This window comes from Anguilla rostrata, chromosome 17, assembly GCF_018555375.3.
Source record: "Anguilla rostrata isolate EN2019 chromosome 17, ASM1855537v3, whole genome shotgun sequence".
Taxonomy (NCBI): domain Eukaryota; kingdom Metazoa; phylum Chordata; class Actinopteri; order Anguilliformes; family Anguillidae; genus Anguilla; species Anguilla rostrata.
Window position 1 is genome coordinate 27040682 of NC_057949.1, and position 14699 is coordinate 27055380.

General features: G+C 47.3%; 2 protein-coding genes across 3 annotated transcripts in view; one reads left to right on the plus strand and one right to left on the minus strand.

Annotated features, from left to right (window-relative positions):
* Positions 1 to 12089, plus strand: part of gaa (alpha glucosidase) — a 13473-nt gene extending 1384 nt beyond the window's left edge. The window contains exons 2-19 of one of the 2 annotated variants that reach the window (XM_064316412.1): positions 350 to 501; positions 902 to 1067; positions 1325 to 1421; positions 1899 to 2018; positions 2319 to 2437; positions 2685 to 2816; positions 2982 to 3092; positions 3867 to 3980; positions 4337 to 4421; positions 5090 to 5207; positions 5474 to 5607; positions 6073 to 6224; positions 7887 to 8035; positions 8401 to 8542; positions 8655 to 8753; positions 8848 to 9012; positions 9615 to 9767; positions 10376 to 12089. In XM_064316412.1, coding sequence (XP_064172482.1) covers positions 350 to 501; positions 902 to 1067; positions 1325 to 1421; positions 1899 to 2018; positions 2319 to 2437; positions 2685 to 2816; positions 2982 to 3092; positions 3867 to 3980; positions 4337 to 4421; positions 5090 to 5207; positions 5474 to 5607; positions 6073 to 6224; positions 7887 to 8035; positions 8401 to 8542; positions 8655 to 8753; positions 8848 to 9012; positions 9615 to 9767; positions 10376 to 10441 — 2274 coding nt within the window. In that variant the 3' untranslated portion in view covers positions 10442 to 12089. Of the gene's footprint in view, positions 1 to 349; positions 502 to 901; positions 1068 to 1324; positions 1422 to 1898; positions 2019 to 2318; positions 2438 to 2684; positions 2817 to 2981; positions 3093 to 3866; positions 3981 to 4336; positions 4422 to 5089; positions 5208 to 5473; positions 5608 to 6072; positions 6225 to 7886; positions 8036 to 8400; positions 8543 to 8654; positions 8754 to 8847; positions 9013 to 9614; positions 9768 to 10375 lie in introns of those variants that run through there. The other variant, XM_064316414.1, reaches the window with a different exon arrangement.
* scpep1 (serine carboxypeptidase 1) overlaps positions 1 to 14699 on the minus strand; it is a 397664-nt gene that overhangs the window by 247117 nt on the left and 135848 nt on the right. The gene's annotated exons all lie outside the window — the stretch shown is intronic.

Here is a 14699-nt window from a genome sequence, read left to right on the forward strand (position 1 = left end):
GTGAACACATTTAACCTGGGCCATGAACATACGTAGCAGATAAGAAATGAAACACATGGAACTACATCAGTGGACCATGCACAATTTCTGTAACCAGAACGGCTCATTCCGCTAACATGTACAGAATAGGGGATCCAGGAGTAGACATGTCGCAGTGGAGGGTTGCCGTCAAACCGCTGCGTGTCATTCCTTGCAAGACACTAAGCCCTACGCGGCGAATGTGGCTCTTTAGCCTTGATAAGCGCATAATGCAGTCATTACATTACATGTGGAGTGCTACTCACAGCTCTCGAAGGCACAAATTAATTATTTTGTTTTAAGTCATGTTTACATCCCCCCCCACCTGTAGCTGAAGGACCCTGCGCATCCCAGGTATGAGGTTCCGCTGTCCGTGGCCCCGCCCAGGAAGAGCCCGGAGGCGCAGGGTGCCCTCTACAGCGTCGAGTTTCAGCCTGACCCTTTCGGATTCGTCGTGCGTCGCAAATCCAACGGCCGCGTGCTGTGAGTGTGGATCTCCGTCACGATCGGTGCCGTGCTCTCCTGTCTCCAAAACCCCCCCCCCTTCCCCCCCTTCCCCCCCCGCCACCCCCCAAAAAAAAAAAAACCGTGATGGGATTATTTTGACCTGTATTCAAATACTGTCTGTATGCAGAATATCAGAAAGTAAGTTTTGAATTGCAATTTCGGCTGTGTAAGAATAACAGAGGAGGGGAGTCAATGGTTTAGTGTCCAAGAAGGACAATTCCATTTTGCTGCATTCCACCACATGTTTTGTGTGTAACAGGCTGTGTCTGTGTCCTTGTGTGTGTATGTTGGGTTGGACTGATGTGCTTGCTTTGTGTGTGTGCGCATGCGTTTGTGCGTGTGTGTCCTTGTTTTTGTTTTTTGGGGGGTGGTTCAGGATGAACACCACAGTGGCCCCCCTGCTCTTCGCTGACCAGTATCTACAACTGTCCACCTCCCTGCCCTCCTCCCTACTGTCCGGCCTGGGGGAGCACTACACCCCCCTCACCCTGGACCTCAACTGGACCTCCCTCACGCTGTGGAACCAGGACATGGCCCCCCACGTGAGTGTGCCATCATCACCGTCATCTTCATCATCATTGACATCGCTTATATCAGATTCTCACCTCCGGTCCTGGGGGCCCACTCTGTGTACTGGTTTTAGTTCCAGCAAATGTTTCATCATTTGTGTCATCAACAGATTGGCTTGTAGACATTTATAACCCATGTTAATTTTATCCACGCCAGCACCAAACGGTTTTTTTTTTTTTTTGAACGACCAGTTCAGACCACAGTGACCCCTTGTACCCCTTTCTTACAGAGTGATGCCAACCTGTACGGGTCCCACCCGTTCTACCTGGTGCAGGAAGGGGACGGCCAGGCTCACGGAGTCTTCCTCCTGAACAGCAACGCAATGGGTGAGAGGGAGGCGGCAGCAACTCCCATCCCACGTTTAACGTTCCTTTTAATTCATTTTACGTTACATGACATTTACTAGTCCATCAAACAATCACTTTCTGAGTCAAGAAATTTTTCGGAACTGACCACTGAAGAGAGCGTCACAGGATCAATGTATAAATGTTAATTCTTTGCCGGGTAATTTGTTTAATTATTGACTGGTAAAAATTGAGGGTTACTGGTGCCTACTCCTCACTCACATTTTAACCTTGAGTCTTGCAGTTAAAATGCAGGAAGGAATAACAGTGGGAATGAAGGAATGTGCTTTTGAGACCTCCTTCCTCTCTCCCTCTCCATTCCCGTCTCTCTCCCCCTCCCCTCACTTCTTTCTCTCTCTCCCCCTCCCTTATCTCTCTCCCCTTCCCTTCCTCTCTGTCTTTCCTCTCCTCTCTCTTCTGTCTGTTTCTCCACCCTCCATCCCCCCCCCCTCTCTGTAGAGGTAGCGCTCCAGCCCACCCCGGCCCTCACCTGGGTGTCCATCGGAGGGGTTCTGGACCTCTACGTCTTCCTGGGGCCGGACCCACAGAGCGTAGTGCGGCAGTACCATGAGGTCATCGGTAAGACCCTGTTGCTCGGTCCTCACAAGCATAGGAGCTCAGGGTTGGTTCTGTTTTTATTGCAATGCAAGAGCTCCCTGTCTTCACGATTGCCCTTTCCAGTCTGTAGCTTTTGCTCTATCTACCTCCCTCTCATCTCTCTACCTCTTTCCCTCTTTCTCTCTCTCTCTATCTCTCTCCTTCTGCCTGTCCAACACTCACCATCATGCCAGAATATGAACAGATAAAATAAGAAACTCTACCTATCTCACATCTCTTATTTCCGTTCTCCTTCTCTTTTTCTTCTCCCTCCCTGTGTAGGGTATCCCATGATGCCACCGTACTGGTCTCTGGGTTTCCACCTCTGCCGCTGGGGGTACCCCACCACCAACGCCACGCGAGCTGTAGCCCAGCGCATGCACGATGCCCAATTTCCTCTGGTACCTACACAGTGGCACAACGCTCCCTTCCCATGGTTCATCAACAAAAAAGACAGAACAAATGAAAGTTTTAAAATTAGCCCGTGCAGCAAAAATAATCTTAAAAACCAGTCTGTGCCATTAAGAAGTAATCTTGAAATCAGATTTTGCAGTGAAAGTGATCTTAAAATCAAGCTGTGCGGTGAAAACTATTTTGAAGTCAAGCTGCGCGTTAGAAACAGACGTCTCAAACCACTGTTGCCACTAGGATGTGCAGTGGAACGACCTCGACTACGCGGACAAGCGCAGAGATTTCACCTTCGACCCCCAGCGCTTCGGCGACCTTCCTGAAATGGTGAAGGAGTTCCACCAAGCGGGGATGAAGTATGTCCTCATACTGGTGAGATGGCGCCCGGATTGGGTAACTGGGGAAACACTTGAGCTTATCTGACGAGAACTGCAATCCACACCTTGGTCACTAGGGGGCAGCAAAAGCCAGAATCAGTACAATGCCGTCGCAGTCACAGAAACGTTTTTTCTTGTTGGTGACTTCGCTGTGTCCCAGGATCCAGGCATCAGCAGTTCAAGTCCCCCTGGATCCTACAGACCATTTGATGAAGGGTTACAGAGGGGCGTCTTCATCAGGAACACCACCGGGCAGCCTCTTATTGGGCAGGTACTGACTGTTAAACAAAGCTTGTCGTACCTGCTTACGTCATTTATGGCAGGTGTCTCTCATATACTGTAGTTCAGAAGGACGTGCAAAAAGTAGTCCAAATGCCCGGGGAGAAAACAACAGTATATTTAGCAGGATCAAACTGGTTTTTCTCACAGAGGTGGATCAGCACTTGGTGTAGGGTAGAAAACCAGCTTTTCAAAGGTGTTATTTTCCCAACAGCATTGGACTCATTTTTTTAATGCATGCTCTTGCCATCCGTTTTCTACACTAGAGAGTCTGCAGCCCTAGTCCTGTTGAGCCACGGGGTCTGTTGGGTTTTTATTGATGCTCAAATTGTCTTTTTCTGGCTGTGACATGGCTGCTGACATTAGGGTGAAAAGAAGCAGCAGCCAAACCCTCCAGCTCTCTGTCATGGCTGCAGACCCCTGATCCGCACACCCGTCTCTGATGAGATATGTTGGGTTATTGGCCCCACAAGCATTAAACCTTCATTAAACCTCTGTGTGCTGCAAGGGCTCCACGCTCTCGTTTTTTCCAAGGAGGAGTATAATTTTTGGTTGCCAGGTTGCTAGGTGCAGATCCTAGTTGGAGCAATACCTTTGTTCCTTTGTGTAAGGTGCTTAACTTGAATTGGCTTCATTAGGAATTCAGCTCTGTTAATGGATTTTAAGTTAAAATGTATGTGATAAGAGCTTAACAACCGTCTCGCCTTCCTCCTCTGTGTTTCCACTCTTGGCCCCGCCTTCTCCCCGTCCTCTCCTGTCCAATCAGGTGTGGCCGGGCCCCACCGCTTTCCCGGACTTCACCAATCCCGAGACGCAGAGCTGGTGGCAGGAGAACATCCAGGACTTCCACAGCAAAGTCCCCGTCGATGGCCTGTGGATCGTTAGTGCCTCCCCCATCCAACCCCCCCCCCATAACCCCTACACCTCTAGCCTTTTGATCCCTTCATTCACTGACATGTGGTTTAGAGTAGGTTATATAATCATATACAACACAAGAGCATCAGATCTGGATACTCAGGAAGATGGATGTTTGAGATAGTAAACAGCAATTAGTAGGCAAGATAACATAGTAAATTACATATAAATGTTTCACACTTTAAATGCTTTAGGTTATGATCTATACATGTATAATACTGGAATATGAACTGACTATGACTGAGAGGTGTGTCTCTGGTAAAAGGCATCATCAGTAGATCTTTTTTTTACCCCCCCGATGCTGACACCATTTCCTCTCAGGACATGAACGAGCCGGCCAGCTTTGTGCCGGGCTCTGTGGAGGGGTGTCCCGACACCGACCTGGAGAACCCCCCCTATGTTCCAGGTGAGGCCACCAGACAGCCCGTCTGACCTCTGACCTCTGGCTTCTCACCTCTGCCAACAATGACCTTTCACCTCATGCACCTTCATCCCCCCCATTAAGCCTTTAAGGTGTAAGATCACGCATGTGTGCGATTAGAATATCGAACCGCACATTCTAAATGCTGATGTCACAATCACTACTGGTAAGTGAAAGCAATGGAGTTCTAGAACACTGACGTAGAATTTTCAAAAAACTTTCCGAAAACCTGCTCTTTAAGGGGTTAATGCAGGGGTTCCAGAACATATTCAGCTGTCCTAACATGGCCACCCTGTGGCTGCGGATCTCTTCCTTAGTAAAACGGTTAACCTGTCACACCTTTAACCTTTAACACTTCAACACCCTTACACTGTGCAGTGGCTATTTAACATGCTACTACATGGAATCACTTTGAAAACTCGTGTCATGGATCTATGTAAAACATCTTTAGAAATATCATGAGTGCAACATTACCAAGAATCTGTAGACTAGACAAGGTTGATTTTATGTACAAATGAGAAAATGTCTAAAATGAGTAGCTCATAATATTGTAACTAACGTTGTTATGATTTTTTTCCATTTATAGACCCTATTTTAAGAGTTTATTATATTTTATGTTAAGATCTCACTGGAAGTTTTTTTGCTCTGTACAGGTGTGATCGGAGGCCACCTGAACTCTGGCACGCTGTGTATGTCCAGCCAGCAGAACATCTCCTCTCATTACAACCTGCACAACCTCTATGGGCTGACAGAGGCCAGCGCCACCTACAGGTCAGACATGGCACTGCATGGAAATCAGGATGACTCACATAGTATTCATAAATATTATTTCAGCTTTTTTTGTAGAGCGAATCACAACTGATATGTTTGAATCTTTGAAACTGTTTTTAAAAGTGTAGATGTTTGTTTTCCCCAGATCAGTATTTTTCTAAAAAAAAATAGTTGTTGGGAGCACAAAGTTGTTGCACAGACAGGCAACCAATGGGCTGTGAGATTTGAGGATGCCGTGACCCTGTGACCCTTCTTCCTGTGTATAGCGCCCTGCTGAAGGTTCGGGGGTCCCGCCCCTTCGTTCTTTCCCGCTCGTCGTTCCCCGGACTGGGTCGCTTTTCCGCCCACTGGACGGGAGACGTCCGGAGCGACTGGGAGCAGCTGCGCTACTCCGTCCCTGGTGAGGGCGAAGGGCGTCTGCCGTCTGCGCAGTCCAGCTGTTCAGTCCAGCTGCGCAGTCGTTCTGTCCTCTAAGCTCGCGCAGCATGTCCAAGCGATTAAACCAGCGGTTCTCATCCCTGTTCCTGGAGAGCAACCGTCCTGCTGGTTTTCATTTCAGCCATGATTTGGCACATCTGACTCTACTAATTAGCAGCTCAATGAGCTGTTGAATGAAGGGTGCTTTGTTAGGGTTGGAGCAAAAACCTACAGGACGGTATAGCTCCAGTAAAAGAGTTTGGAAACACTGTCTCAAACCATTTGAAAACTGGAACTCAGATTTACTGTTTTTGAGTTTAAATGGAATGTTACTGTAGGCATTTGGATAGGTTTATGATATATCCGAGTAATTTTTCTGTATTTAATCTGAATGCACCCCCTCTGTCCCATCACTAACCCCCCCATCGGCCTCTCTCTCCCCCCCCAGCCATCCTGCTGTTTGGGCTGTACGGGGTGCCCCTGGTGGGGGCAGACGTCTGTGGGTTCGAGGGCAACACCACCGAGGAGCTGTGCGTGCGCTGGATGCAGCTGGGGGCCTTCTACCCCTTCATGAGGAACCACAACGACCGGGCCAACATTGTGAGAGCCCCCCAACCCCGCCCCCCCCCCCAGTTCGCCCTTCCTAAACGCTACCCTGGATATCCGGGTGCTGTAAGCACAGGGGTGTTAAATGCAGTCCTGATACCATCCGGGTCACGTTTACATTTAGTCATTAGACACACTATTCTCATTCAGACAGACAGAGCGTGCGTGAAAACCTCAGGTAGCGATATCGCCAACGGTACAAAGCTATTAGCGTCACGACCAATGAAAGAAGTGGCACCATGCAAACCTAAAACACAACATTAAGAGCCACAGGGGTTGCCAGAGCCACAGAAAGCAGAGGAAATGAACTTGAGGACATAGAACCACGAGCAATGCCCTATATACTCGAGTTTATAATACATTTTAGGACATATCTTAAATCTAACCTTATTAGATTTTTTCTTATGGGGCGACATAGCTCAGGCGCTAAGACCGATTGTCTGGCAGTCGGAGGGTTGCCAGTTCAAACCCCGCCCTGGGCATGTCGAAGTGTCCTTGAGCAAGACACCTAACCCCTAACCCCTAACTGCTCTGGCGAATGAGAGGCATCAATTGTAAAGCGCTTTGGATAAAAGCGCTATATAAATGCAGTCCATTTACCATTTACCATTTACCATTAGTACGTCTAGTTTGCCCACTGTTAGATGCTGTAATGGTGGGGTGCTATGTGCGATAATGGTACCGTGCTGTAACAGTATAGTACCAAGCACAGTAATTGTGCCGTGTAGCGCTAGCACAGTGCTAAGTACGCTACGTTTCAGATACTAATTGCAGCAGCGGGGCAGTACTTAAGGTGCATTATGGTCCCGTAGGCGCAGTAAGGTCCTGCAGGGGTGCGATAATGTTCCTTTCTGTGGGCGCGGTAACGGTCCCGTGCGTTGCTAAGCGCCGTCTCCGACGGCAGCGTAGCATGATGGGTAAGGAACTGGTCGCGGGTTCGATTCCCAGGGTAGGACACTGCGGTTGTAACCCTTGAGGAAAGGTATTTAACCTGCACTGCTTCAGTATACATATCCAGCTGTATAAATGGATGCAATGCTATGTAAAAAAAAAAAAGTTGTGTAAGTCGCTCTGGATAAGAGCGTGTACTAAATTGCCAGTAGTGTAATGTGATATAGTGTAATGTAATATTGTAATGCAGTGTAATGTGATGTAGTTTAGGGTAGTATAGTGTGTAGTATAGTGTAATGTGATGTGGTGTAGTGTAATGTAATATGCTATGTAATGTAATGTAGCGTGATGTAACGTAATGTAATACATAATGTAGTAAGTCGCTCTGGATAAGAGCGTGTACTAAATTGGCAGTAGTGTAATGTGATATAGTGTAATGTAATATTGTAATGTAATATGCTATGTAATGTAATGTAGTTTAGGGTAGTATAGTGTGTAGTATAGTGTAATGTAATGTAGTTTAGGGTAGTATAGTGTGTAGTATAGTGTAACGCGATGTAATGTAATATGTGATGTACTGTAATGTGATGTAGTGTAATGTAATATGTAATGTACTGTAATATGATGTAGCGTAATATAATATGCTATGTAATGTAATGTGATGTACTGTAATGTGATGTAGTGTAATGTAATATTGTAATGAAATGTAATGTAGTGTAATGTGATGTAATGTAATCTCATGTAACGTCCCCGTGTCTCTCCCAGCCCCAGGAGCCGTACGTGTTTGGGCAGCGGGCCCAGGACGCCATGCGGGCCGCCCTCACCCTGCGCTACTCGCTCCTGCCCCTGCTCTACACGCTCCTCCACCACGCCCACGCCTCCGGCAGCACCGTGGCCCGGGCCCTCTTCCTGGAGTACGGACCGCACCGAAACGGTGGCGGCGGCCGCGGCTACTTCCTCTCATGAGCAGGCTGAGCCTTTTTGCAGCTACGCCATCTTGTTTTTTTTTGAGTTATTTAATTATCTTAAATCCAAATTAAGGCAAAATGTGAAGGGGGTCCGATGTAAAGCGATGTTGAACTACTGTATCGATTCATTGGACGTAGCAAAGCAAGCGTTGTAATTTGAACATTTTCACAGTCGTCTTTGTGTTACAGTCTTCAGATAGGACTACTATGAGATTGCTATTGCTTGACTGTCTCTCTCTGTACATCTTCTCTTATTACTCCTCTGCTATCTCTCTCTCTTTCTCTCCCTCTCTTCTTCTCACCCCTCCCAGGTTCCCCTCTGATCCTAACTGCCAGACGGTGGACCGGCAGTTTCTGTGGGGGAGTTCTTTGCTCATCAGCCCCGTCCTGGAGCAGGGATCCGTGGAGCTGGCCGCCTACCTCCCCCCGGGGACTTGGTACAGTCTGCATGATGTAAACCAGGCCCCTCCTCCCTTTTGTGACATCATCATCAATCTACAGCAAGATTCCCACACTGTTCTGACTGTCGCTCACCCCTCCCCCTCTCCTACGTTCTGTTTCACAGGGACAGCCTTTCCACAGCAGGGGGCAGTACCTCCTCCTGCCCGCCCCCCTGGACACCATCAACGTCCACCTGAGGGGGGGCTACATCGTCCCACAGCAGGTCGGTCTTTTGTGAACACGTGTCTGTGCTGCGATTCCATCCACCCCCCCACCTCCCCCGCCGTCTGTGTTTCAAACCTGCGTCTGTGCCACAGGAGCCGGCCTTGACGACCGTGGCGTCCCGCACCAACCCTTTCCTCCTGACGGTGGCGCTGTCCGCACAGGGCTGGGCTCGGGGCGAGCTGTTCTGGGATGACGGGGACAGCCTGGACACTTTCGAGAGGGGCGACTACTCCTTCCTAGTGTTCATCGCTGGAGAGGTGAGTGCTGGACTCCACAGGCGTCCACGCCAGCCAGCCTGATCGCCCTGTTATCGTTCATCAGAAAGTCGGTTATTTGACTGTTGCAGTCGCCGCTGCTAAACTGTACGTTTGTAACCGACGGCAGTTCATTATCATGGTCACGGTTTCCCGCCTCACCATTAAACTCACCCACGTACACATGACTTCACTGTCTTACCACTGTCACCTGTGTTCAACTGAATGGATGTGTTTTTTTTCGTATTTTTAAAAACAAACTTTATGGTTTTCATTTGTAAACGCTAAAAAGTTTTTTTTTTTTCTCTATTGTTAAAATTGGTGGAATTTTCAAGTCCCCTTCACCATACTGTTAAGAAGCTATCACCGTGCCAACCAAACTAATAGGTGCCAGGTGAGGCCCACCCTAGGTAATGGGGCACCTTGTTCTGAATCCTGTACTGGCCAGGTGTGTCTTGGCTAATGGCTAAATTGACTCTGGCAAAAACCACACATTTGGATTAAGCTGTCACTTCCTGTTTGCGAATAATTGAAATAAAGGATCACCACCACTGTGTGATTGGCTGCTTAAGGTTTTCCTCCCTCTCTCCCCTTCCGTTACCCAGGCAACGCTTGTGAGCCAACCCCTGAAGACTAACAGGGCTCTAGATGGACTGGTGCTGGGCGGGGTGCGCGTTTTTGGGGTGCCCTCCCCACCCCTGGACGTGTGGGTCAACGGCGAGAGGCTGAGGGACTTCTCCTACCGCTCCGACACCCAGGTGAGCTTACCTGCACCTCCTTCCTCTGCACCCTCGCTCCCATAGCTAGCCGGCTGGATAACTAGCAGAGTAGGGTGCGTTATCACACCCTGAGTTTATTCAGTCATTATGTTGGAACAACCAGCTGTTATAGCTGGCTGTGTTTAAGGTGCCAGTAAGCACCGCTACAAACTAACTGACCTATTGTTTGTTTGCTCAGTAATTAGTACATACATTTGTGTGAACTGAACTGTTTAATTGTATACTTAGTATATACTCTTGCAGATATTCAATTCAATTTTATTTGCATCATGCTTTTTACATATATAGCAGAAGTATACTGTATAGTGCAGGGCTACTCAACCCTATTCCTGGAGATCTACCGTCCTGTAGGTTTTCACTCCAACTCTAACAAAACACACCTCACTCAACAGCTAGAGATCTACCGTCCTGTAGATTTTCACTCTAACCCTAACAAAGCACACCTAACTCAACAACTAGAGATTTACCGTCCTGTAGGTTTTCTGAGTCCAGAAATGAATTTGATTCACATTCTGATCATTGGTTGCACATTAGTTGGCCCATTTCTGATGTTCTTCCATAATGGTGTCCTGTCCATCTGGGTGTAGGTTCTGACCGTATCCGGCCTGGCTCTTCCAATGTCCGAAAGTTTTACCATCAGCTGGAGGCTCTGACCCTGGATCTCTGTCCCCGGTTCTGCTCCTGAGGCTCCTGCGTCCCCCCCAAACTCTCCTCCCCCTCCTCCTTTGGGGTCACGCCGCTCGATGAATGATTTGCACTGCACTGTTTAATGCTGCTTATGTGAAGTGATTTTACTGGGATTGTTTTTATTATATTGATTTTTATTTTTTATTTTTTTAAAAAGAGCGACGGCTGTGGTGTGGTGGGGACTCTAAGCCGTGGTAGTGCCGGATCTGGGGGGGGGGGGGGCAGATCGCGGGGCAAGAGGGAGGGTTTTCACTGGGCCGGGCTGACAGGGGCTCATTGCGCACTGGCGACCCCTACTGGGTCAGTCAGGCACCTGCAACCCACCTATTGAGCTGCATATGAAGCATCTTCCTCCAGTTTGTGTCTGTGCGAGTGGAACTTCTTCACTGCAGAGTGAGAGGAAGTGGTGTCTGACATCACATCCTTTGGAGGTCAGCTCTCCCAAATTTATAGCTCAGGTTGCATTTATGAGCACTGATGAATGCGGTTCAAATTTGGGACATAAAGGGAGGTTAAGGGCATTACAAAAAAAAAACTGCAAATATTTCATTTTCTAAGAAGGGGAAGTTTTATCATGTTTTTAGAATGGTGAAATCGTAGAGAAGGACATACAATGTAAATCGCAAATGAACTTTTGAGCATTTTGAGCCACGTTGAACATTACTCCTGCAGGCATTCACACTGAAATTGAGCAGGAGTGGTCACATATCCTGGGGGAAAGGGCATGCCCATAATTAATATCACACTGAAAAAAAAAAAAAAAACACTGTGCAGTTTGGCTAAGGGGCTAGGGCCATTAATGCAGCGAAGGGTAGAGGGCCACGCACGTAACCCTGAGGGAAACCCAAACGTGGCAGAAGAGCCAGAACAGCCGCTTTGAATGGCCATCTGCCTGTGTTAAGCTGAGCAGGTACGGCATCAGCGATGCCAGGGAAGACTAATCGCCTGCAGCCCTGCGGCTATATTTAGAATGGAAACTCGATAGAAGAGGAGTCAGAAGTAGAGTTTGGATGCAGCGGCTGCATTCCGGAAGCTTGGCAAGAGAGACCTCATGGCTGGAGACGAGCCTGAAGTCCGTGAGAGTTTTTTTTTTTTTTTTGATGCTTGGATAAGACTCCTGCCAAATTTTCCAATGGTGGAGAGTGGCAAAGTTCAAGTGTTAATTTGGTCTGTTAATGAGGCTTGTGGGGGGGTGGGGTGGGGGGTGTGTGTGGTGTAAGCCTTGGCTAATATGGTTGGCAATAGTTGAAGATGACGAGAAGATGATCTACCAGGGAATTTTGGTGGTAGTACTTTCATCGACAGGTGAAAGTAAAGCAAGAGAATGCCCGTGCATGACAAGTCTTTGACTCTGCAGAACTTCGGCCATCAGTGGTGATGGGGAATTCTTGGAGTTGTTCGAACGAACGGCGTTTCCACTAGAATTTCTACTTAATTAGCAGTCAAGAGTTAATCAAAACTCCCAAGGAAGATCAGTTGCTGAAACAAGTTGCTTGAACCTGACTTACCCAGTGTGGGTAAGGCCTGTGCTGCGTTCTGTCGATTCCACTACAGCTCAATGAATGTTTGCCCTTTTCACCTTTTTGCACTGTATTAAATTATCACTCTTTGCAACCTATGGGCTGCTGTGCTTTATTTGTGTGGATCTTTCCCTTGTTACATTACATTACATTACAGGCATTTAGCAGACGCTCTTATCCAGAGCGACTTACATTGAATCCATATATACAGCTGGATATATACTGGAGCAATGCAGGTTAAGCACCTTGCTCAAGGGTACAATGGCAGTGTCCTACCGGGGAATCGAACCTGCGACCTTTCGGTTACAAGACCAACTCCTTAGCCATTACGCTACACTGCCGCCCTTGTGAAATGTATCTCTCACCCCCTCCCCTCGGATCATACGGAATCTTCCCAACTCGTCAAGGGTCCAGAAGCAGAGGTGGGAAATACAGGTTCAGAAAGTAAAAGTCAGTCAGGGACTATAAACGTGGTCAAGCCGAAACTAGACTAGTGGCCCTCTATACAGTCATTCGTGGACATCAAGCTGACGGTGTTGCAAGTGTGATGTTGTAACTTGGCTTGCCTGCTCTTACAAATTTTCACTTTATTTATCGAGTCAGACCGATGCACGTTCATTTAGAATGGTGACTGAACTTTTCCTGGCGCTACTCCATAGTCGGGCGTATATGGGGAAACTCATTTCTCAGCCAATCGGAATTGAGCATTCAGCCAAGCACGTTGTGTGTTGGTTTTGTGGGCGCGCAAACATTTGTGAGCTGAAACTAAAACGCTTTGTTTCATATCTGACATGGGCTGAGTTTATTTACACAATAAACTAAACATTAAGACTTCACTACGATGGACAAACTTGTGTACTAATGTGCACTGGTGCCTTCCGGCCAAGATCCATTCTAAAGAGAGCTATCTCCCCAGGCTAGGAATCGATCACATTATGCGATCCCTCGATCTGTAAAACAATCAAAAATCACCATCCCTATCACTTACACTCCCTACAACAAATTAATAGTGTTCACCAGTTCTAGCCACTCTGGACACTACTGAAGATTCTTGGAGAAGGAAGGCTGAACTTACCCAGGGCCTCAGTCGATGGCTAAAGTCACATTACGGGCTCAATGCTAAATTCAGATTTTTTTTTTTTGCTCGGATACAAATTTTTTGCTTCGACTGTTCGCACCCGTGTTTGTAAGTGACCAATATCTGAGCAGACCTCTGCCCCGAAAGACCCAAATGTGCACATTAACAACAACAACAACAACATAATATTTGTGAGACAGACCATCATGGAAACAAACAAATTAGCAGTGCAAGCACTGACCAAGGCTGTGTCTGAAACAGATTACTTGCCTACTATTGTGTACACAACTTGTATACTCAATAGTAGGCAAGTAAACTGTTTTTGGACATGGCCCAAGATGATTTGCTTGTGGAGGTTGGATGATGCTTCAACGCTACATGCTCTGGTTTTTAACCTCTATGCTGCTTTTATTTACTGTTACACTGCCATCTCTTTCTCCATTTGATGTCCGTAACTTGTTTTTCTACTGTCTTGTGTAACTTTGTAAGTTTTGTGTTTTATGTCAGGTCCCCCTTTGCAAAAGAGATTTCGAGCTCAGTGGGTTTTTTTCCCTGGTTAAATAAAGGTTAAATAAAAAATAAATAACATAGCTGTTGTGCATGAGGGCGAAGAGGTGGAGGAAGGCCAACAAAGGAGTGATGAAGATAGTGATCTGCACCTGTGCAGCGAAGGGTGACTTCAAAAAAACCACACGAATTCCGACCTGACAGTTCTCTCAGCGCTATGACGTGTGTGATGTGGGACCACATATGGAAGTGGCCCGGGGGGGGAGGGAGGGGGGGGGGAATCTGGATTTGGGCCTCTTTAGCCAGTAATCTGAACATAGCATTATATACCGTGGGAAAAGGTAATCTCCTACAGCACAGTGTCCCCAATCATGGTTGTGGAGCATGGTCAAGATAACACTGCCCCCTACTGGATCAACTGTATCGCTTCCAGGTACAACGTGGTTTCACCAAATGGTTTATCATCAAAGAACCGCCCAAAACTGGCCAAAACGAGTGCATCAAGTCGGGAGAAAGCTACTGAATGATGTGTTAATGCATCTATTAATGCAGGTGAAATCATAGCCATAAAAACAATTCATTGGGGTCCATGTCAGAGGTGGGCAACGAGGGCCGTATCTGTTTCTAATTTTCATGCCAACTTCTGGCCTTAATTGCTTAATTTGCCCTGACGTTTATGCCACCCCGTCACATGCTCGAATGGCTGAAGACTGCTCTTGTGTCCCTATACAAAACATTTTACTGTGAGCTAATATACAAGTGAACCAGCGTTGGTGTGTATACAGCCTGTTAGCGCTTTTATCCAGGGTAACTGGTGGAAACAAACTGCATACATTACATTACATTACAGGCATTTAGCAGACGCTCTTATCCAGAGCGACTTACACAACTTTTTACACAGCATTTTACATCGTATCCATTTATACAGCTGGATGTATACTGAAGCAATTACGGTTAAGTACCTTGCTCAAGGGTACAACGGCAGTGCCCTTACCCGGGAATCGAACCTACGGTTACAAGCCCAGTTCCTTACCCACTGTGCTACACTCCTTCCTGGAGGAATGGAATTGCCCAGCCCTGGTCAATATACTGTATATAGGCCTATATAAGATTGTTATG